At 39.1% G+C, this 22,193-nt stretch overlaps 1 protein-coding gene across 2 annotated transcripts in view; it reads left to right on the top strand.

Moving 5' to 3' along the window:
- Positions 1 to 22,193, top strand: part of atp2a3 (ATPase sarcoplasmic/endoplasmic reticulum Ca2+ transporting 3) — a 352,313-nt gene that overhangs the window by 277,532 nt on the left and 52,588 nt on the right. For both annotated transcript variants that reach the window (XM_039756778.1, XM_039756779.1), the window contains exons 19-20: positions 305 to 422; positions 5,871 to 5,988. In XM_039756778.1, coding sequence (XP_039612712.1) covers positions 305 to 422; positions 5,871 to 5,988 — 236 coding nt within the window. The remainder of the gene's footprint in view (positions 1 to 304; positions 423 to 5,870; positions 5,989 to 22,193) is intronic.

Consider the following 22,193-nt stretch of genomic DNA (forward strand, 5'->3'; position numbering starts at 1 on the left):
ACAAGCCAATTCAATATATGATGACAAAGGTTATTCATTTGATTGTTAGTCATACAGCCTCCCCATAGCATCTGTAGAAAATATGGTTAAATTGAGACCATTTTTATACAGGCATCATTCTTGTTTATTTTGGTACTGTTACATTTTCAACTGGCAGTTTGATTGTGAGGTCAAAATTCTTTTCCAGTTAACACTCGATAATGCTTATAAATGTTTTTTTTTTTTCACTCTTTGCTGTTTGCTGCAGGGGTGAGTTGTGAAAACCTTGCAAAACTGACTTTGCTATTATTATTATTTTGCTTAGCTTATCTGAGAATCAATCCCTGCTGAGAATGCCACCATGGGTGAACTTTTGGTTGCTGGGGGCCATCATCCTGTCAATGTCCCTGCACTTCCTCATCCTCTACATTGAACCACTACCTGTAAGTACAGCTCAGAGGCAGACGATGTAATTGGACTTGACAAAGAGATTGTTAAATGGGAACTTGTTATACACTTAATTTTCAGGTATTCATGCTCATGTTTTGTTTAGTTTTTCCTAAAAGTGCAAAAAACTTAAGATTTATGAGACTGTAAAGTAAACAATTTTACATACATACATATTAACCAAAGTGTACAACCTGATAGAGCAAATCTGTATTTTATTATTATATGTAAATAAACTATTTCAGAACATGCACAACTATTTCAGATAATACCAAACATTCCTGGAAATACATTCCACCTTCAAGGTCTTATTTTATAGTGTGTGGGTGTGTGTGTGTGTGTGTGTGTGTGTATGCATGCATGCGTGTTCTGCTTTGGCAATAGTGACTACACTGGACAACCTTTTTGGTTTCTTCAAAAGTTTTATGTCTTGTTTGATGATTATGGGAGACCACTTCATGCTAAACACAAACATAACGTATTCAATTTAGCATGTTTACTTGCTTAATGATGCTGACAGCTTGATTAGTTCAATTGTGCTGAGATTATATTGTTGCTGATCTGCTGTTTTTCATTTGTGTCCAACTAGTCAGCCAACATTGATAGATTCCACTTTTCCGTCATTGCAATGTCCTAGTGAAATCTTTTACGTTGTTTGTTTCTTACTACACCAAGATTAGGAGGAAAGAAACCCAAGTGTGAATATAGTAAATGAATCTTTAGCGACATGTTGTATTTCATGTTTCTGTATGCTAGAAGCATGTTGTCAACTAGCTGGACATTGTTTGGTGCTGTGCAATTTCCAAAAAAATTCTCAAGAATATCCTTGAACGCCTTCCATGTGAGTTCCTGTGGCCCCACTTGCAGATCTTTGAACCACTTGTCGTTGATGATGTGTATGTAATGTAGACCCACAAATCTGTCTGCCGTCATTTTTTTTATCAATTTTTCGTAGAAACATCAAAATCGAAATCTTCTTTCACAGTTTTTTTTTTTTTTTTGCAATTCAAGTTTTATGTGACGAAAAGTGCAAACATCTTTGCCGAGTCAGTGAGTGGTTTATGTGCCACAGTATTCTGCCCTCTAACCACAGAGCAGCAGTTTCTTTTTAATGTTATGTGACTCTTTAGAACGGCTGTCCCAATCGCAAATTAAAAAGCTTATTTGTTAAATATGAGCTACTGTACATTGCTAGTAGCAGTACCAGTACTTATAGATCACCACAGATGCTGTAGTTGTGCTATATATGCATACTTATAATATCAAAGAAAATTATACTTTTTTTATTGATTGCAATAAAATAGTACATTATAGAAAAATTTAAAGGCGATTTTTGTGATCATCCAAAATCCACACCCAAAGTATTCAGGAAGCAAAATCTCTTTTGTGTAGTGTTACTAGGAGGTTCGCCCCCTGCTCACTTCGCTTGCCAACCCCCCCGGCCTGCGCTACGGGCCAGTCAGTTCGGATCTCTGCCGCTTGCGTTGTGAAGAGGGGGGATAAATGCACCCCAATTAGATGCAGTCCCTCCTCCGAAACCCCCTCTTAAACGGTTATACAATGGGAAACAAATACAGTTTGTTTTTTTTTTTACCTCCTCTTTGCTTGATCAGCTGCTGGCTTGCTGCTGCTGTCGTGCCGTGTGATCTGCATCTCGTGCAGCGTTTCAAACATTTAAAAGCCTGTACAGTAGCTGTCCTACTCTTTGTGTTTTATTTCTGGCCCTGGGCGTGGTTAAATCTCTTGGCACAAAGTCTCGTCTCGCCGGAACGTGAGTTCTTGATATTTTTTAGTTTATAATTTAAAAATGTAATACGAATCTGAAAATCTAAGAATATCACATTAAAGGTTGATAAATTCTGAAAAGAATGATCCCGAACATATATATGTTGGTTTTAATATAAGCCCCATTTAAAGCGTGACAAAAAAGGTCACATAAAATCGTTGCACTTTTAGGCTTAGGATTTTACGTATAGAGAGTTGGTTTTTATAATCCATCCATCCATCCATTATCCAACCCGCTTTATCCTAACTACAGGGTCACGGGGGTCTCCTGGAGCCAATCCCAGCCAACACAGGGCGCAATGCAGGAAACAAACCCCAGGCAGGGCGTCAGCCCACCGCAGAGCACACACACACACCCACACACACACACCAAGCACACACTAGGGACAATTTAGAATCTCCAAAGCACCTAACCTGCATGTCTTTGGACTGTGGGAGGAAACCCACGCAAACACTGGGAGAACATGCAAACTCCACGCATGGAAGCAAACCTGGGTCTCCTAACTGCGAGACAGCAGCACTACCTACTGTGCCACCCAGATTCGTATAATGTCAATGCAAAAATGGAATATTCAGTCATCCTGCCCAGCCTACAGAAGTGAATATCAGACAGATGGTGGATAGAACTGACCTCTCACAGCTCCACTCTCAGGTTCAAATCACTGCCTGAGTGCAGTTTGCACTTTCTCCACGAGTGTACATGGCTTTTACTCCTGGTTACACCACTCTTCTGCATCCCAAGGACATCAGTGCTCTGTTAATTAGTGAGTCAGAATTAGTCTGGTGTGAATTGAGTGTGATTGTGTGCCTTAGAGTAATTACATGGGACCCCATACAGAATTGATCCTTGCCTTGTGCCACATACTGCCAAGAGAGGTTCTGGCCCCTCAGCCCTGAGTGGAATTAAGTGAGTGTTATCATGGATGAATAGACCTTTAAATTTAGCTTTTCAAGTATAGAATGTCAAGAGGAAAAAATGCAGCCTTTAGTTTCTTCCTTATTTTAAGTGTTTTTCTTTGCATCGTGTTATTACTGTGGGTGAGCATTCCTTCTCCAAATAGGATAGAATTGTTACATGGGCCTTGCTTCCACTGATCTCTTCACACTTCAAATTAAACCACAGAAGTTAAATTCAATGCAAATGTTAACAAAAAGTGTTGTTGAACAAAATAAAAATATAAAATGTATTTTCTCAAAGCCTGTATGTATTAGACACTAAATGTATATCAGGAATAAACAAAGGAACAATTCATGTGTCAAAGGAAAACATATATAGGATAACAACAAATAAATTCAGCTGGCTACCAGAATATGTTGTTCCTTAAGTGAGTGGCAGCACTTGCTGTTGTTCAAGGTTTCACTAAAGGTCCTCTTTCTTGCCGCCACACATTTGTCTTTCATATTCCTGGCTTCTTCTACTTCTTCTTCTAATCTACTGTAAGCTGTTCCTCTAAAGTCATTCTTATATGTGGCAAGTTTAAAACTCAATCAAGGGGTCACTTTTGACTCAAGTCCTGGAGATCGTTCTAGCTGTACGGGTAGCATTTTATTGTCATTGGTCTGCAAAGCTCTGTGTGGCTTTTAAGAGGCAAGGCCTCAAATGAGCAGCACAGTATCTCTAATTGCAGTTAATATTTCCAGGCTTCCTGACAGCCTGATGTGGCCTTCTCTTCTGTTTTATCGGCACGCCATATCTGTGGTGGGAAGGTCAGTCACTACTAGTTAATGTGTTGGATGTCATTTAGGGTCTTGTCTGACTGACAACATCCCAAGGTACACTACTCTCTTTATTGCTCTGCTGCTCTATACAGATGCACATCAAGATCAGCAGTAGGAGTTTCAAGCTACTAGAAATCAAGAGAGGGCAGCCACAAAGCTGAGTGAGCAACATGATAACATGGTTTTAGAATATTAAAAAGGCCAACACCAGAATATGTCAACTGTTTGACCTGTCCACACAGTGGAAGCAAGCATCATGGATCACTGGAATACATTCTTACACAGCACTAGTAGAGTTTTTCAAACAATTTCATATCAGAGAGTAAACTAGTGAAGATGAACCAACTGCGGATCATTTTTTTCCTATTGTTTTTTTAAGAGTCAAAAATTGTGGTGTCCATATTCTGAATCTTTCAACATTTGACACAGGAATACTGTTAAAAAGAGAAATATATTGGACCAACCAAGAGATGATACATTTCAGAAGTGTCAGATGGTTTCACTGTTCTTATCCATCCATCCATCCATTCTCTTCCGCTTATCCGAGGTCGGGTCGCGGGGGCAGCAGCTTAAGCAGAGAGGCCCAGACCTCCCTCTCCCCGGCCACTTCTTCCAGCTCTTCCGGAGAATCCCAAGGCGTTCCCAGGCCAGCCGGGAGACATAGTCCCTCCAGCGTGTCCTGGGTCTTCCCCGGGGCCTCCTCCCGGTTGGACGTGCCCGGAACACCTCACCAGGGAGGCGTCCAGGAGGCATCCTGATCAGATGCCCGAGCCACCTCATCTGACTCCTCTCGATGCGGAGGTGCAGCGGCTCTACACTGAGCCCCTCCCGGATGACTGAGCTTCTCACCCTATCTTTAAGGGAAAGCCCAGGCACCCTGCGGAGGAAACTCATTTCAGCCGCTTGTATTCGCGATCTCGTTCTTTCGGTCACTACCCATAGCTCATGACCATAGGTGTTCTTATCATTTCTCCTTTATTTTCTTTGCTTTACCATATTGCTTTGTTTGTCTGGAGATCTTCTTTTATTCCCTGAATTCACATGACAACACATGATGGGTTTGTCCATGTCTTGCCATGTGACTTCAGATTAGCTATTACCCCTTTATATTTGGACACAAACAATGTCATTTGTCCATTTTTCTTATTACAAAAAGTTTTTTTAAATGTTGTAAAAATATCCATCTGAACTTCCATCCATTGTGTAACCCAATTTAAGGCTTGCAAAGAGAAAAGTCCTAGAAGTATTCAACACAAGGCAGGAACAAGCTCTCAGTGGGGTCCATTGCAGGGTTCACCCACAGAACGCCAAATTTGAGTTGCTAGTCACTGTGACATGCTTGTCTTTGGTTTATGTGACATCAAGAAGAACACCTAAAAAAAAAAACATTCAGATGCAGAAAGAAATTGCAAACTACACAAGGACAGTAGCCAAGTCTGCTGGAGTACAACCCATGCGTCCTTATAATTATTCAAAAACACAGTAAGCTGATCAAACTTAGCCTAACCTAAATGTTCAGTTTTCTTCAACTATTTTCAGTATATTGCTATGAGTTCGATTAGCATTGACAATATTAATTGCATTACGCTTGTGTGAGACTTTGAAAGTTAGGTTATGAATTAAAATTTTTACAGATGTGTCACCAGATTCTAAAGACTCACCTTTGTAGTTTTGGAGTAGTGTAGGCTGACATATATCCTGTTGTGACTTCAATCCAGTATGTTTTTAATCAGTTAATTTATTCATGAACAGATGATTTAGAATCTGAATTTTAAAAATTTGCAAAAGCTTCTTCCTCCCTTGATTTGTTTAGCTTACTGATAAATTTGCAAGAAGCTATAAGTTTGCACCACTGTCATCACCTGCCCCATCCCTAAGTTATGGCTTTATTTTGTCTGTGATTTTTCACTGCACATGTGTCCTGTCCCCTTTTCCAACAGCTAATATTCCAGGTGACACCCCTGAGCTGGCCCCAGTGGGTTATGGTGTTGAAGCTCTCCTTTCCTGTGATCCTGCTTGATGAAGGTCTTAAGTATATCTCCCGTCACTATCTGGAAGGTAAGTCTTTTTTGTTGGAATTTGTTGTGCTGTTCACCTACAGTACATGCCTCCTGATACTTGACGTGCCTTACACACTATGGACAAAAGAGTCATTTTGAAAAATCACACTTACACACTACCATTTAAGAATGACCTTAATTTTGTCTGTGTCAGTTTCTTGATGTCTGCATTAATTATTTCCATTTGGCTCCTTGATGAAATTAGAACCTTCTTTCATCTGAAAAAATTGTATGCAGTGGAGATAGTGTTCTGCTTATTTTAGTTAAAAAGTTCAAAAGACTGGAAAGTGAAAAGCACCCAGAAGAGCTCACATATCATCTGCTGGGGGTCATGCTGCTAAAATACACAATTAAAGGGCATGATGGTAGGAAAAGGGTAAAGAACACCACTGATGCAGATCGGTGGTTCTGATGGGCATTAGGCCTATAATGAACATCTGAACAATTGGGAGTTTTGCGACCCATGCTTAAAATTCAAGCACAAATATTCAACTTACACACAGTGTCCCTGGGTTTTGCAAAACTAATTATGATTAAGATGCATGGTTCATTTGTTTAATTTACCTATTCATTATTCTGGCTTTCCACAACACATATTATTTTTAAACATTGTCCATCTTCTTATCCCAAAAATGTATGAAACCAAAATTAAGCAATATGTATGTCTGTGAGTTTGTATTTTATTTAATGTTAAGTATTTTTGAAAACCAAATTACTATAAGACATTAATTAATCATTAAATCTGATAATTAATCATTTCTTAAACAGATTAATCATATTTTTGGTGAGTTTTATTTAAATGCAAATTGTTATACTAACAGATTGTTCTAGGAGAAACCTCAGTGAATTCTATTACCATTTTCAGTATTAGAATTTCAATATACAGTATATCATTGGATACCAGATGTTTAATTGTTTTATGTTTAAGCAGCTACTATTGCACCCAACTCTGTCTTTGTAGAGATAATTTGTTGATATGCTAAGTAGTTTCATGTACAGTTATCTGTCGATGTGAGTTCTTTCTAGTAACGTCCGATCATACTTCCATCTGATGTCTGTCATGGATATCTATCTTATATCTGCCCTAACGTCCAATCGAACATATGTCAGTCAGTCTTAGTAGGTGTATCTATCTTCACATATCACATGCATTCTCAACAAAACAGAATGCACAACAATCCATATAAGTGTACAGTACATATTTAAGTTATAATACATACTGTATATGTACTAACAGTTAAGACAAACACAGGTATATCTATGTACTCTTTATTTTTACACAGTATATTAATGTGCACTTTCTTTATTTGCTAATGAAAAAGAACACTGTACATTTGCTAGCAGTTTTATTGTATCAAATACCAGCTTCTTGCGTCCAGTCTTGTTGCATTTCATATTTCGTAGATCCTATATTTTCGAAAAAAATCAAATGCATCATGTCCCTAAAACACCACAAGCGTAAAAACAGTTGTGTTGAACAGCATGGCAGGTTGGACAGTCTGATTTATACCCCACAAAGGAAAGAAGGCAGATTATGTGGTGTGAAGACTCATGAGGACAGAGATTCACCTTGAAAACAAAGAGGATGAGTATCGTCTGATCGAGACCAACAGCGGGTCCTTTCTTAAAAGGACAATAAATGGTCCTTTCAAGGACCATTAAACAGCTGTTTACATCTGTGTGTCAGCCTGCTGCTCAGTTGATGAACCTTTGTCAGTAGAAGAGCACTAGCTAGGAAATAGCTTTGTACAAAGTAGAATCACGACTGAGGCCTAAGGAGAATCCATTAGTATTATGGAAAAATAATGCAGACAAATACTCAGTGTCATCAGTTGCATCTGAAAGAAGTTTTTTCTGCTGCCAGTGACATATGGTCACTGCCACCAGATCCTGTCTTGACCCAGAACACAGATTAATATTTTTAAAGAATTTTAATTATGATAAGGACATCAGCAGTGTGCTCATGCAAATGGAAACTGTTCATTACAAGTAAAGTGACATTTTTGAATTGAAACACTGATGAAGAAAGACATTTGGTATTTTTTTATCACAGATTTAAATGGTTGGTAATTCTGAAAATTTCCAAGTAAGAAATAGCTAATTATTGTATACAAGTTTTACTTTTTTATGTCTCACAATCCAGTTTGTGTATTGCTATATTATATTATGATACAGTTCATATCCCAAAGACCTATATACAGGGCAATACACAGCCCTAAAGGGTATGAACATTCTCATTCCGGCCTAGTAGACCATTATAGGTGTATAGACGATGTAGCTGCTGGGTAAAGACTGTTCAAGAAAACAGAGGGTCTGTCACTTTGTTTCTTCACATTATTATTCATCCACATATTATACAGTATAATCTCTTGTGTTTAACCCATAGATAAACTCCATGTTCCCATCTGTTCCTTTCAGTTGAGATTTTTGCATCTTCTTTTTAGTCATAGTAACCAGGGGTCTCATGCATAGCGGCGTGCATAGAATTCACACTAAAACATGGCATACAGACAAAAGCGGAAATGTGTGTACACACAGAAAAATCCAGATGCATAAATCTGTTGCGAACGTCGACTTCCACGTTCTTCTGCTCCATAATTCCCGGTTAGCGTGAAAAGTAACGCACATGCATGAGCCTGCTGCCACCCCCTAACTCCTCCCAGAATTACGCCTCTTTGAATATGCAAATCAATATAAATGGCCCTTAGGCTCAGTGTTCTGTGAAAAGGCAATGGCAAAAGCACGGGGGAAAATAGAAGAATTTCAGTGAATACCAAGTGAAGACAAGGAAAAATGTACTATTTGTTGGTTTAAACAGTGGTATAAACAACAAAAGGAAGTTGATCGGCTGACATAGAGTGTTGGAGAAACTCAAAAATTCAAGTTCACAAAGTCGCAGCACAGTGTCTGACATAAAAAAGAATTTGTCAGATATCAGAGTCACAGTGAAAAGGCGAGTTGTATCCCACCGTCTGAGTGTCATATGGAAGCTAATTAGGGTACAGAGAAAAAAAAATAGGCACACAGTGGGGAAATAAAGCGCAGAACTCTAATCTCAAAATTTCCACTTTAATCACATAGTTTATTTTTTCATTAAAGTAGAACATCATAAACTTCATATTAAAATCTTTAATTTACTAGTTTCTCAAATACAATCGTAATTAAAGTAGCATGTTAAATGTTTTTTATTGTGTTTGTTCTTCTATGTGCTCTATGTGTGTGAATCACAACGTGCTTCTTAAACGGGCTTTCTCTTCCTCCGACAGGACACAGAATTCATTACATTCATGATATTAGAGCTCTCTGAATAATTTAAATACTAAGATGTATACTTGATATCATTTTCATGACGATAAGAATTAAAGCATGTTGTTAAACATGGGAACAAAGTGGTGCAGTGATATTGACGAGTGGGCGCCTTGTCCAGAGATTATTCCTGCCTCCAACAAGATGCTTGCTGTGCAGTGCGCGGCCTTCGATGAAATAATTTATTGCAGCAGTACTGTCTCTTTCAGACGTACTAACCCCCAATTCCTGTCCTTCCTTTTCTTTCTCCAAGTAACCAATCACCACACGATCAGCTCTGTAATAGATGTCAAGCCATCTGTAGGTTTGCTGTATACCGATAATTCCCTCTCCAATCAGCTGCTTTAGAGCTGTGATTCCACACTCAGATACAGTGGGATAAATACTTGAGTAACAACACTAAAGCATCTATAGTATTTGGAATAGTTTTGCCATTCCGTGGACCATTGTTACAGGTTAATTGCAATCATCCCTTAAACTAATAAACAATATTCGGTTAATTTCAAAGTATTTGATAAAGCCGCGTCAGGGATGTGGATCTAAAAAAGAAAGGGAAACCACACAGGAACAGTAGCATTGCCTTGATGCTGGGTGCCACCAGTTCGCAAAACCGAGCAGAGAACAATGGTTTGAGCTAGCGTGAAAATGTGCAAGATCTAATTCCACATCTCAGTTACCTGCTACAGTGCTGCCATCTAATGGATAAATATAGGATTTTTTTCCTTTTGGAGCCAACAGCTTCCAGAAAATAGTGTTACAAATAGACAGGCTGTGGTTATACCGTCACAAAAAAAGACATAAAGCTGCTGATGTTTTGCAACAACTAGATTTGTTGCAAGCTGAATATTCTGATGATAATGCAAGTGATCAAGATAGTGACAATCAGCTGGAGGATATAGAACATGCAGGCTCTGGGTCTGATGCGGACCACAAAGCGTCCGACTTGTTGTGACTGTTAGGACAGTACTACATAGACATTGTGCCAGCCATTGAGCTCAAACAGTTACAATCTACCAAATGTATTGTGTGCAACAAGTGTGGACAGTGCCAAGGAACGTGTTATGGTTGTGACACATGTGCTTCTAAGCCTGCACTCTGCATGGTGCCAGTTTCTTTATATTTTTTATTGGATGTATCTACATGTTCAGAGTTTTGACAGAGGTGCATTTAATAATAAAACTGCTGCTTCCTTTTAATAAATATTTTTATGAGTTTTGCTAGAGATAATGTTTCATCACATATGCATAGACCTATCCTGCAGCGTCCAAGTAATAAATGGTCCAGCAGTCAATGTGTTAAAGTTAGTGTCTTTCAGTTTTGTCATCATGTTCTTGTTATTTTCCTCCTGCAGCTTAACACCGTCTGGCTTTGAACAGGCACAAATACTGAACATGTCTGTCCATTATAATCCTCCATACAATCCTTTACGCTTTCTTCTGAAAAATGAAGTTCAGCTTAGTTGCATACACAAGCTTCTCCCCACATGCAAATGAAGCCCTTTATAAATCTCCATAACAAAAATCCATTATTTATTTATCCGTTTTTTCCCTGCCACCACTAGTATAAATCTCTTCTTCACTAGTAAAAAGATACAAATAAGCAACATTTAGAAAAATGAAGAGAATCTCTCCCCAAATGCCAAGCTGATTGTTTACCACCTCTCTGCCTGACTCATATTAAGTACAGGTATCTTTTCTATCATCCTGTTGGTCTTCCTCCTCGGTTGATGGGAATATTGTTTGTCGTGACAAACAGTTCTTCATTAAAAGGGGTCTTAGTTTTCATAAGGTGCTGTGATCTCCTCTATGGTCTTTGTCACTGACACTAACAGAGTAACGGGCATAAACAACAATAGCATAGCAATAAAGTCAGCAGTTTTCCTCACCCTCATTAACACTTCTAATAGTACAACTGGTATTGAGGCTTGCACCAGCAGGCTGAAGAAGATAATGTTAGAACATTCTAAACTAAAGTGTAGTAAGTAACCATTTAATGTCATATTTACAGTACAGTACAGTGTCATGTCCTTTCTCCTGGCTGTCTTATGTTAGGAGTGTTTTAATTTACAATATATTTTAGTGTAATAAATAGGTGTGCTTCTTAAATTCATTAAATACATTTGAGATTTATTTTACCAGTCTTAACTAGAATAAGGTAATGAGCAAGAAAATATAATTAAAAAGCAATCATGAAGTGCAATGTATTCTTTATATATGTATATTATTGTTTTTTAATTACTAAATTATTGATAAGAAAAAAGGACTTGTTTACAATGACTGCTAAGTTAACAGAAATCATAGGATGTTCTTTTAGCATTAAATGTTATTACAATTGGGGAAAAAGACTTAACAAATTTGTTTAAAAGTCATGGATATATACTAGAAGACTGTTGAATTAACTTATATTTTCCCTTGGAAGATAGAAATAATCTGTGAAACAGTGTTACAGGATTGTAACGCCCATTTTTTTTTTTTTACTTACACATTAAAACATTTTATAGGGTACAGTATATACACACAAGTATATGTGTGTGTTTATTTATATATTTATATAATATATAAAGTAAGTAAACACACACACACAAATGCAACAGTTCAATTCCCAGAACGGCCAAGCAGTGTTCCTTGAGTCTTGGCAGATGAACAGAAATGGCAGTGACTAAAAAAAGCATGGATGTCATGCTCACACTTGAAGACCATGCTTGTGTGTTTTTTCAGTTTCGGTGAATTCTGCATTTTATACTGCATGTTTTGCAGTTTTCTTTCTAGTTCATACTGGAAACAGCATGTCTCGTCACCCATAATAACCCTGTTAACCATGTGATCATTTGCACAATAATCAGTCCCAACTTGACTGTCACTGCTGGTTCTGTTCACCTGTCAAGATTCGAGGCACATGGATGACACTATGTGGCCATTCTAGGAATTAAATTGTCACGTGTGTGTGTATGTGTATATATATATATATATATGTATATGTATATGTGTGTGTGTGTATGTATATATATACTGTATGTGTCTGTATATGTGTGTATATATGTGTGTGTGTGTGTGTGTATATATATATATATATTTGTGTGTCTGTGTATGTATATATATAAATATATATATATATATATATATATACAGTATATACAGTATATAAATATATATATATATATATTTATATATATATATAATGGCAGTTGCGCTTGGTTGGTGCCGACCCGACATAGACTGACACTGGAGGCACAGGTGAAAATGAAAATAAAGATGTTATTTTTCTTCCGCTGAGAGATCACGTCTTCCCCATGTCCCTCAGCTGCAGCACAGTCCCAAAACACACCAAACAAAAACACCAAAAAATTACTCCTCTTTCTCCACTCCTCCCAGGCAGATTTGTCCTCCTCCCGACTCTGGTGCCTGAAGTGGTGGCTGTTGGCTCCTTTTATAGCCCACCTAGAAGTGCTTTAGGTGACAACCTAATTCAGGCTGCACTTCTGAGTGTGGGTGCATTCCAGCCCACACAGGCTCGTTAAGCCATGCAGCTCCCCCTGGCATTGGCCACGAAGCCCAACAAGACTGAGTTCCAAAGTTCCATGCCTGTGGCCCCTGATGCAACCCAGGGGGGCTGCCACCAAGCATTTTGGGGGAAGAAGTGTGTAGCCCATGGAAATTTGGCCGGACCAGGTGTCAATGGGGTGTCCTGGCCATCTGTCACAGTGTGTATATATATATATATATATATATATATATATATATATATATATATATATATATATATATATATATATATATATAAACATACTAGCAAAATACCCGTGCTTCGCAGCGGCGAAGAACTGCCTTAAAATGTTTATTAAGATGAAAATTAAACCTTTTTAAACTGAGGGAAAATATACCAATAATTATTTGTTAAGGATCTCTTTGTATACCACATTGTGAGTTCAGCCCTCCGGTTGTAATATGACCAAGCTGTGCGCTGAGCTTACTCTTGAGCATGTAATGTACAGTTGGCCATGTGAACAGTAATCTTGTCTCAAATGTCACAGCTTGGATTGCTGCTGTCATAATCGGGTTGAGTTTCATGGTTTGTTTCAATTACAACAGTATTTGTAGGACTTGTGTTGAAGTGACATTCGGCATCTGTCAAGCGTTGTAAGCATACAACCGGTTTCATCGATAACTTCAAATCCAGCTTTTGAGAGTTTACACATTCATAAACATCAAAGTGTCCACTACTGAAATCGTCACCTGTCAATCTAAGATGTTTAAGAGGCATTGGCGGTTGTCGAAAGGTGTAAAATATTTGGCCATTTCGGTACACTTGAAAGCGACAACCGAACAATTCAGCGGCAGCCATCAACTCACATGCAGAACCATAGGTGAAGGGCTTAAGCATTTCACTCTTATAGTGCTCCTGTGTAGTATAATTATCTCCTGTACCGTCATCAGTCCACACCTTGAATATGTCCCAGTCATTCAATACCTAAGACACAATGTTCCTCCGGATATCAAGAGTGAGCCTGATATGGCTGTGCAATATGTAACACAGAGAATGGAAAAGGTAGGTGTCATCTCCGGGCATGGAAACCACTCGGTAAGTGACAGTTCTTTGATCGATGGTGATCACCTCGATAGACATGTTAATGGGGAATGCGGTTGGAATGATAAAGGAAATGGGTACCTGAACAATGTAAAGTAAGTCTAAAATACCTACACAATAACTATAATTGTAATAAATGAACAATAAAACAGCGGAGAAGCCGTGGATTAAATAAAAAGGCTGTAGTTATCAGCAGGGAGATGTGAATCCCGTGGCGAAGCAAGGAAGGGAATATAGAGACTGGAGAGACGGACGGCCTTATATAGGCAGGCAGCCAACAACGTGGGAGGTGTTGGGATGGGGGACCCAACGCCGCCTCACACGGTGACTGAGTTGCAGGCTATGGACGTATATATGTACGTAAGTTGGATTCAGTTAGCGTTGGGAACACTTTAAAGAAACACATTAGATACATCAGATCTCAATATGAAGTTGGATATCTATACAAATAACGACAGGGCAATGTCTTAGGAACAAAAGGATGCCAAGTCTTTTAATGGAAATAAAAGTTTTCTGCCTACAGAGGGCTCAATTGTGTAGACACCCTAAAATCAGAGTGAAATGAAGATGTGGCAGGCTAGTCCATTTTTTCAAAAACTTAATTTCTGCTACTCAAAATGTTTTTCAGTATCTTGTGTGGCCCCCACGAGCTTGTATGCATGCTTGACAACGTCGGGGCATGCTCCTAATGAGACGACGGATGGTGTCTTGTGGCATTTCCTCCCAGATCTGTATGAGGGCATCCCTGAGCTGTTGTACAGTCTGAGGAGCAACCTGGCGGCGCCTAATGGACCGAAACATAATGTCCCACAGATGTTCTATTGGGTTTAAGTCAGGGGATCGTGAAGGCCATTCAATTGTTTCAATTCCTTCATCCTCCAGGTACTGCCTGCATACTCTTGCCACATGAGGCCGGGCATTGTCGTGCATTAGGAGGAAACCAGGACCTACTGCACCAGCGTAGGGTCTGACAATGGGTTCAAGGATTTCATCTCGATACCTTATGGCAGTAAGAGCACCATTTCCTACTCAGTAGATGTCTGTGCGTCCCTCCATGGATATGCCTCCCCAGACCCACTGACCCACCACCAAACCTGTCATGTTGAACGACGTTGCAGGCAGCATATCATTCTCCTTGTCTTCTCCAGACTCTTTCACGTCTATCACAGCTGCTCAGGGTGAACCTGCTCTCGTCTGTAAAAAGTACAGGGCGCCAGTGGTGGACTTGCCAATTCTGGTGTTCTTGAGCAAATGCCAGTCGAGCTCCACGGTGCTGGGCAGTGAGCACAGGGCCCACTACAGGACGCCGGGCCCTCAGGCCATCTTCATGAAGTCTGTTCCTGATTGTTTGGGTAGAGACATTCACACTAGTGGCCCTCTGGAGGTCATTCTGTAGGGCACGAGCAGTGCTCAGCCTGTTCCGCCTTGCACAAAGGAGCAGGTATCGGTCCTGCTGATGGGTTGAGGACCTTCTACGGCCCTGTCCAGCTCTCCGAGAATAACAGCCAGTCTCCTGAAATCTCCTCCATGTTCTGGAGATTGTGCTGGGAGACACATTAAACCTTCTTGCTGCAGCACGTGTGGATGTGCCATCCTGGAGAAGTTGGACAACCTGTGCAACTTCTGTAGGGTTGAGGAATCGCCTCATACTGCCAGTAGAGATAATTACTCAAGCCAAAACTAGCACGAGTGGAAAACCAGCCAAAAAAGATCAAGAGGGAGAAACTTGAAATGACATCCACATGTAAAACCAGTCCTGTTTTGAGGGTTTTCTAATTGTTGCCACGTTAAGTCCATGACCACCAATACAGCTGAAAGTGATTAACAACGACCTCAGCTGCTTAACCAACCAGAAAATTATCAGACAGGTTTACACACACATATACACACACATATATATATATATCCATATATACAAATCTACATATATATATATCTACATATATATATTAGGGGTGGGACACGACTAAAAAAATGAATCTACTGTAATTAATTAGAGGCTGTGTAATAATTAATCTTGATTAATTGTATGTAATCACACATGAAAATTTGCCCCAAATCGCAAATGTTTTTTTTTTATTTAAAAGGGTTTTAGTGGGCGACAGAATCAAATAATAGACATGGACATGAATATTGTAAACCCAAGCTCTTTTAATTTCTGAAAAAAAATGCTTTTAAACTGCATTTCAATTCAAAACAGAATCAAAAATATCATCCCTGGCTAAAATTGGGCAAACTTAAAAATAAAGTGGTATTTTAAGTTCTTTAAGTACATTTTCAGAATGGTATTGTCTTTAAATAATAATAACAAAAATTTCAACATAAAGTGCAGTTTTTCTTCTTAAAAAATAAGGCAGAAACATAAAAGGTAATTTGACCAGCTTCACCTTTAAACTCTGAGTAACCTCAGCCAAAATTATTTTGTATATTAGGCTAAAACAGTGTGATCATTGAACATTTTGTAATTAGATGTAATTAGAATTACTAACGGTCACGGAAGTCCAATGATCCCCAGTAAGAGCCACAAAGTCCGCTTTCTGTAATGCATCTAATTTTGCTTGCTTTTCAGTGTGCACAAAACCATGCTTTTATCAAGGCTTCGCTCGGGTAGTTTTATTCCGACTCTAACATTTTTGTAGCTCTGATATGTGCATCAATCTAATCGATGTTCCAGGAAATCATGCATTGACAAAAGTTCCCCTTTGCTTGGAATTGAAAGTGTGATTAAATGCGTTATTTTTTACGCGTTATGAAGTACATGCATCGAAGCTTCTCAGCTGTGCTTGTGCTAAGAAAAGGAAACATTTTAAAAATAACGTAACATGATTCTGCGTTAACCGCATATTTTTTCATACATCTCAAACCAAGGGGATGCAAGGGTAAAATTAATCGGGAAGTGCGTGTACATACTCCGTGCACCCCCTCTCGGGAATCGAACCTCGGATGTCGGCGCTAGAGGTGAAGCCTCTACAATTGTGCCACGGCGTGTAGCTTGTCTATTTGAGAGTATGTAGATCGGGGTATATATATATATATATATATATATCTAAATATCCGCGTTTCGCAGTGGAGAAGTAGTGTGTTAAAGAAGTTATGAAAAAGAAAAGGGAACATTTTAAAAATAACGTAATATGATTGTCAATTTACAGTAATTGTATTGTGAGTGTTATTGAGTGTTGCTGTCATCAAGGATTTGATTATCATTATTTCTTTCAATCAGGTTCGTATTTGTAGGATGTGTTGTGTTCAAGTTACATTCCGTGTTTGTCAATCGTTGTAAAGATAACAGGTTTCATTCATCGATTCGTTTCTTACTGCATCAATAAACAGCTTGCCTTCCTCTTTATCTGAGACGTGACACACTGCATGCACGGGTTTTTTTTACACTGTCTTCCTTTAGCGGTACATTGACTTTTTCCACCATGTGCTTTGTTTCCGCAGTAGCTGCACTTATGAATATGCTTGTATGTATCACACGCTTCATATTTTTTTGCTTCCTTCTCAATTGTGTAATTCGGTTTTTGTTCAGCACTCTTTGGAACTGTTGCTTTTTGTCTGTGCACTGCGTCATTTCATGTGAGCCGCTCGGTGTACATGCATCGAAGGTTCCCAGCTGTGCTGGTGCCATCTCGTGCGATGTCCACGGCTGTATTTAAGGTTAGCTAAGACCCGGCACTTAAAAGTTTCTCTCGCAGTTTCGCTGAGTTTGTGCCAAACACCACCCTGACCATCTCATCTTCCTCTGCATAAGCACAGTCTTTCACCCGTGAATATTTAGCGGCAGTGTTTCTATTGGATTGCCGCTGACGGACGGCCTTATATGGGCAGGCACTAAATTACGTGGGAGGCGTAACTCCACTTCCCACGGGCATCGAGCAGAAGTCTATTATAGTATATGGACGAAAAAATAGGTTCCAGTTATGACCATTACGCGTAGAATTTCTAAATGAAACCTGCCCAACTTTTGTAAGTAAGCTGTAAGGAATGAGCCTGCCAAATTTCAGCCTTCTACCTACACGGGAAGTTGGAAAATTAGTGATGAGTCAGTGAGTGAGTGAGTCAGTGAGGGCTTTGCCTTTTATTAGTATAGATATATATATAGTGGGTGCAGCCCAGACACAGACAGGCATACATGTTTTTAAGCACCACAACACGCTTACTATACACTATGTACAGATCAGTGACACACACAACCCAGTGCCGCAGCACAAATCACCCTCAGTCCAGGCCCTCAACAATGCCTTTCTCTTCTTCAGTCCTCTTCCACCTGAGCCATTGTATGGAGGGAGGCGGCCCGTCTTATAATCACCCGGATGTGCTCCAGGTGTTTCCCGGCAATCTTCCACCGACATGCCCCAGTGTGGTGGCAGTGCCGGCTACATCCCCGGAAGTATAAGCCTCATGTATAACGCCGTGCGTAGAATTCGCACTATAACATGGCGTAAGCACAAAAGCCGAAATGTGCTTACGCACAGAAAAATCCAGATGCAGGAATCTGTGCGTACTCCAACTTCCACGTTCTTCTGCTACATAAATCCCGATCAGCGTGAAAACTAACGCTCGTGCACGCGCATTATGTAACGCCCCAACTCCTCCCAGAATTACGCCTCTTTGAATATGCAAATCAATATAAATCGCCCTTAAGCTCAGCCTTCTGTGAAAAGACAATGGGAAAAGCACGGGGAAAATATAAGAATTTCAGCGAATACCAAGTGGAGGCAAAGGAAAAACATACTATTTGTTCAAATAAACCGTGGTATAATCAACAAAATAAAGTTGATCGAGTGACATAGCGTGTTGGAGAAACATGAAAGCTCACTTTCACAAAGCCGCACAGTGCCGGAAATAAAAAAGAAGTCACATATCAAAGTCGCTGTGAAAAGGACAGTTGTAGCCCACTGTCTGAGTGTCATATGAAAGCTTATTAGGGTACAGAGAAAAAAAGGCACACGGTGGGGAAAAAGCACGAAATGTCAACTTCAATCTCGACATTTCCACTTTAATCACGTAGTTTATTTTGTCATTAAAGTAGAACATCATAAACTTCATTTTAAAAATATTTAATTAACCAGTTTCTCAAATCACATCGTAATTAAAGTAGCACGTTAAATGCTTTGTTTTGTATTTGATCTTCTATGTGCTCTATGTGTGTGAATTACTACTTGCTTCTTAAACCGGCTCTCTTCCTCTGACTGGACACAGAATCCATTACATTCGTGATATTACAGCTCTCTCTGAATAACTAAAATACTGAGATGTATACGTGATATCATTTTTATGATAATAGGAGTTAAAGCACGTTATTAAACATGTGTTTCACTTCGATGAAATAATTTATTGCAGCAGTACTCAGGGGCGGCTCTAGGCTTGTGGTGGCACTGGGCAGAGGAAGAATCGGTGGCTCCTTCACCCACCAGTGTCATGCACGGTGGATGGCCACGTCCGTTGTAGACACTGCATAGCCGCCTTGTGCTCATGACACAATCATTTAACTTTTGAACCAAAAATTGACGCTGCGTTTTTTGCTGTGTTGTTATTTTCTCTTTCTGTTTTATATTCAATATATATTGGCGTAGCCGTCACTGCAGTCAGTGCTTTTCTTTCCCCAAGTAACCGATTGCCATACAATCAGCTCTGTAATAGACGTTAAGCCATCTGTAAGCTTAGCGCCAATTCTTCAAAACGTTTAAAGAACATTGAAATATCTTCGTAGTACATGTTTAATTATTCCATCCTTAACGACACTCCCAGTGAAGAATATAGATTATTTAAATGAAGTTAAGGTTTTATCTGTATAATTTAACAAACATATTTTGCTGCATTTCACCTTAAAAATGATATCGTCATCATATGTAAATACGCGCTTTATAAAGTGGCTCAGGTTGTGCGATATTATTACTATAGTGCAAGTTTACAGTGGGGTGATTGTATTTATAAGTACAAACAGTTCTACAAGGAGCAATTGATTGAGTGTGTTGAAAGTTCTTGGGATTAAACTGTTTCTGAACCGCGAGGTCCGTACAGGAAAGGCTTTAAAACGTTTTACAGTGGCTGAGACAGCGTGTGCTTAATGCCGTATACCGATAATTCTCTTTCCAATCAGCTGCTGCTGTGATTCACACTCAGATACAGTGTTATAAATACTCCGAGTGGTGCAGTGAGAGAAATAAGAAAAAAGATGATCCGCTGTGGCAACTCCTAACAGAAGAAGAAGAAGAAGAAGAAGAAGAAGAAGAAGAAGAAGAAGAAGAAGAAGAAGAAGAAGAAGAAGAAGAAGAAGAAGAAGAAGAAGAAGAAGAAGAAGAAGAAGAAGAAGAAGAAGAAGAAGAAGAAGAAGAAGAAGAAGAAGAAGAAGAAGAAGAAGAAGAAGAAGAAGAAGAAGAAGAAGAAGAAGAAGAAGAGAGTAACAACACTAAAGCAGTTATGGTATTTGAAATACTATGGCTGTTCCCTGGACCATTATATTCTTACAAGTTAATTACAATCAGATGCATTACACTAATAAACAATATGCGGTTAGTTTCTGTGTATTTATAAAGCCGCGTCATGAAAATAATGAGTAATCACACAGGAACAGTAGCATTGCTTTGGCGCTGGGTGCCGCCAGTCTGCAAAACCGAAGCGGAGAACTTGCGTACGACAAGGCATGAGGTACCGTGGAAAAGTGCGTGGCTTTACGCCAAGTGTAGGTTTTACACATCGCGATTTGAACGTGGAAAAGTTCTTACGAAACATTTCTGTGTGTACGCACCGTTTATACATGAGGCCCCAGGTGTTTCTGCTGCTTTTCACCCCAGCACTTCCGGGTGTGGCGGAAGTGCTGAGGTCCAGGGCTCTAAAGGCATAGGGGCACCTCCTGGCGGTGACCACGGGCCCCTACAGGGTTGAGCTTCAAAGCTCTGTACCTGTGGTCCCCATAGGTACCAGGGCGGTTGCCCCTACATGGTCTGAGGAAGATGTAAGCCCTCTTCCGGTCCAACTGGGCATCCCGGCTGGGTCGCCATCCCCATTCATCTCCAACAATATTTATATTTATATATATATATATATATACACACAAATGATACAAACATAAAACTTTTATTTTTATGATGCCTTTAAATGAGCACCATGTCAAGAAACTTGACAAAAACAGATAAATAGTAGAGATGTTTATATACATGTATAAAAATTAGGCCTGGCAACATTAATGTGTTCATTTTTGCGATTAATGTGGTCTGTTTAATGCATTAAAATTTCAGCGCTTCCAGGGCTGGCAAAGAGGCAAATGCCTCAAGCAGTGCTTTGGTCAAAGTGGCAGTGTCATATTTTTTTTTTTTTTAACATTACGAAACAGTAGTGCATATAAGCAAAGTGTGTACCTAAAGAATTACATACACATCCAGTACCGTATTTATATTAACCTTTAAAAAGTTTCTGAAATATACTTTTCATTTAAAGGTTTAACATTTTGTATTACACATTTGACAACAATACGCAACATGTCCATACGTACCTCTGGTTTTCATTTTCTTGAGTTATACATACTGACATAGGCGCAGGGCAATGCTACAGAAAAGATGTGAAGGTAAAAATTATGCTCTTTTTTCTATTTCATGTTTATGTTAAGTGCTAAATAAGTTATCTTTCAGTAGCACTAAAACTGAAATATGTCTCTAGTATTTCTATATCTAACTCACTGGTCTTCCAGGTAACTTACAGTACTGAGTACCATTAATATAATGGGAAAATTCTACGAAATGCATGTGTAATGATTATCCATACCCATTATTCCAGTTTGCAGTATCTTTGCTAATTTTTGCAAAGAACACAACATAACCACCCAAGTAATGCACAGTGTCAGTTTGTAAAGGAAGACAGCAGCTACGGAGATCTATGGTGTAAGTAGAGCAGTGTTTTGCAATTCTTTTTCTGTGGTGGCACACTTTGTAACCCAAAAAATCCCAAGGCACACTACGATTCTACCAACCACAAAAGCATTAACTCTATACATGTGCTAAACTGTCCAAAGGGACAGGACAATTAAATCAGTCTTCAGCAGTGCATTCAAAGTGAACAGTCGTTTGGATCATTTCATTTTTGATACCTCTTTGTCTCATTTACTATTCCAATTTTATAATTAATACATTGGCCTGGTTTTCTTATTGCCTTCTTTTGAATTTGCCTTTTAGAAAGGCATCCAAATTCTGGTTGTACTTCCTCAAGTAGTATTTTGTTAAAAGTTTAGGTTTAAGGTTATTGTTTAAGTTTAACCTATGCTATTAATATTTTAAAATTCAAATTAATTTATGATTTAGTTTGTATTCACTTTGT

The sequence above is a fragment of the Polypterus senegalus genome, chromosome 6 (assembly GCF_016835505.1).
Source record: "Polypterus senegalus isolate Bchr_013 chromosome 6, ASM1683550v1, whole genome shotgun sequence".
Taxonomy (NCBI): domain Eukaryota; kingdom Metazoa; phylum Chordata; class Cladistia; order Polypteriformes; family Polypteridae; genus Polypterus; species Polypterus senegalus.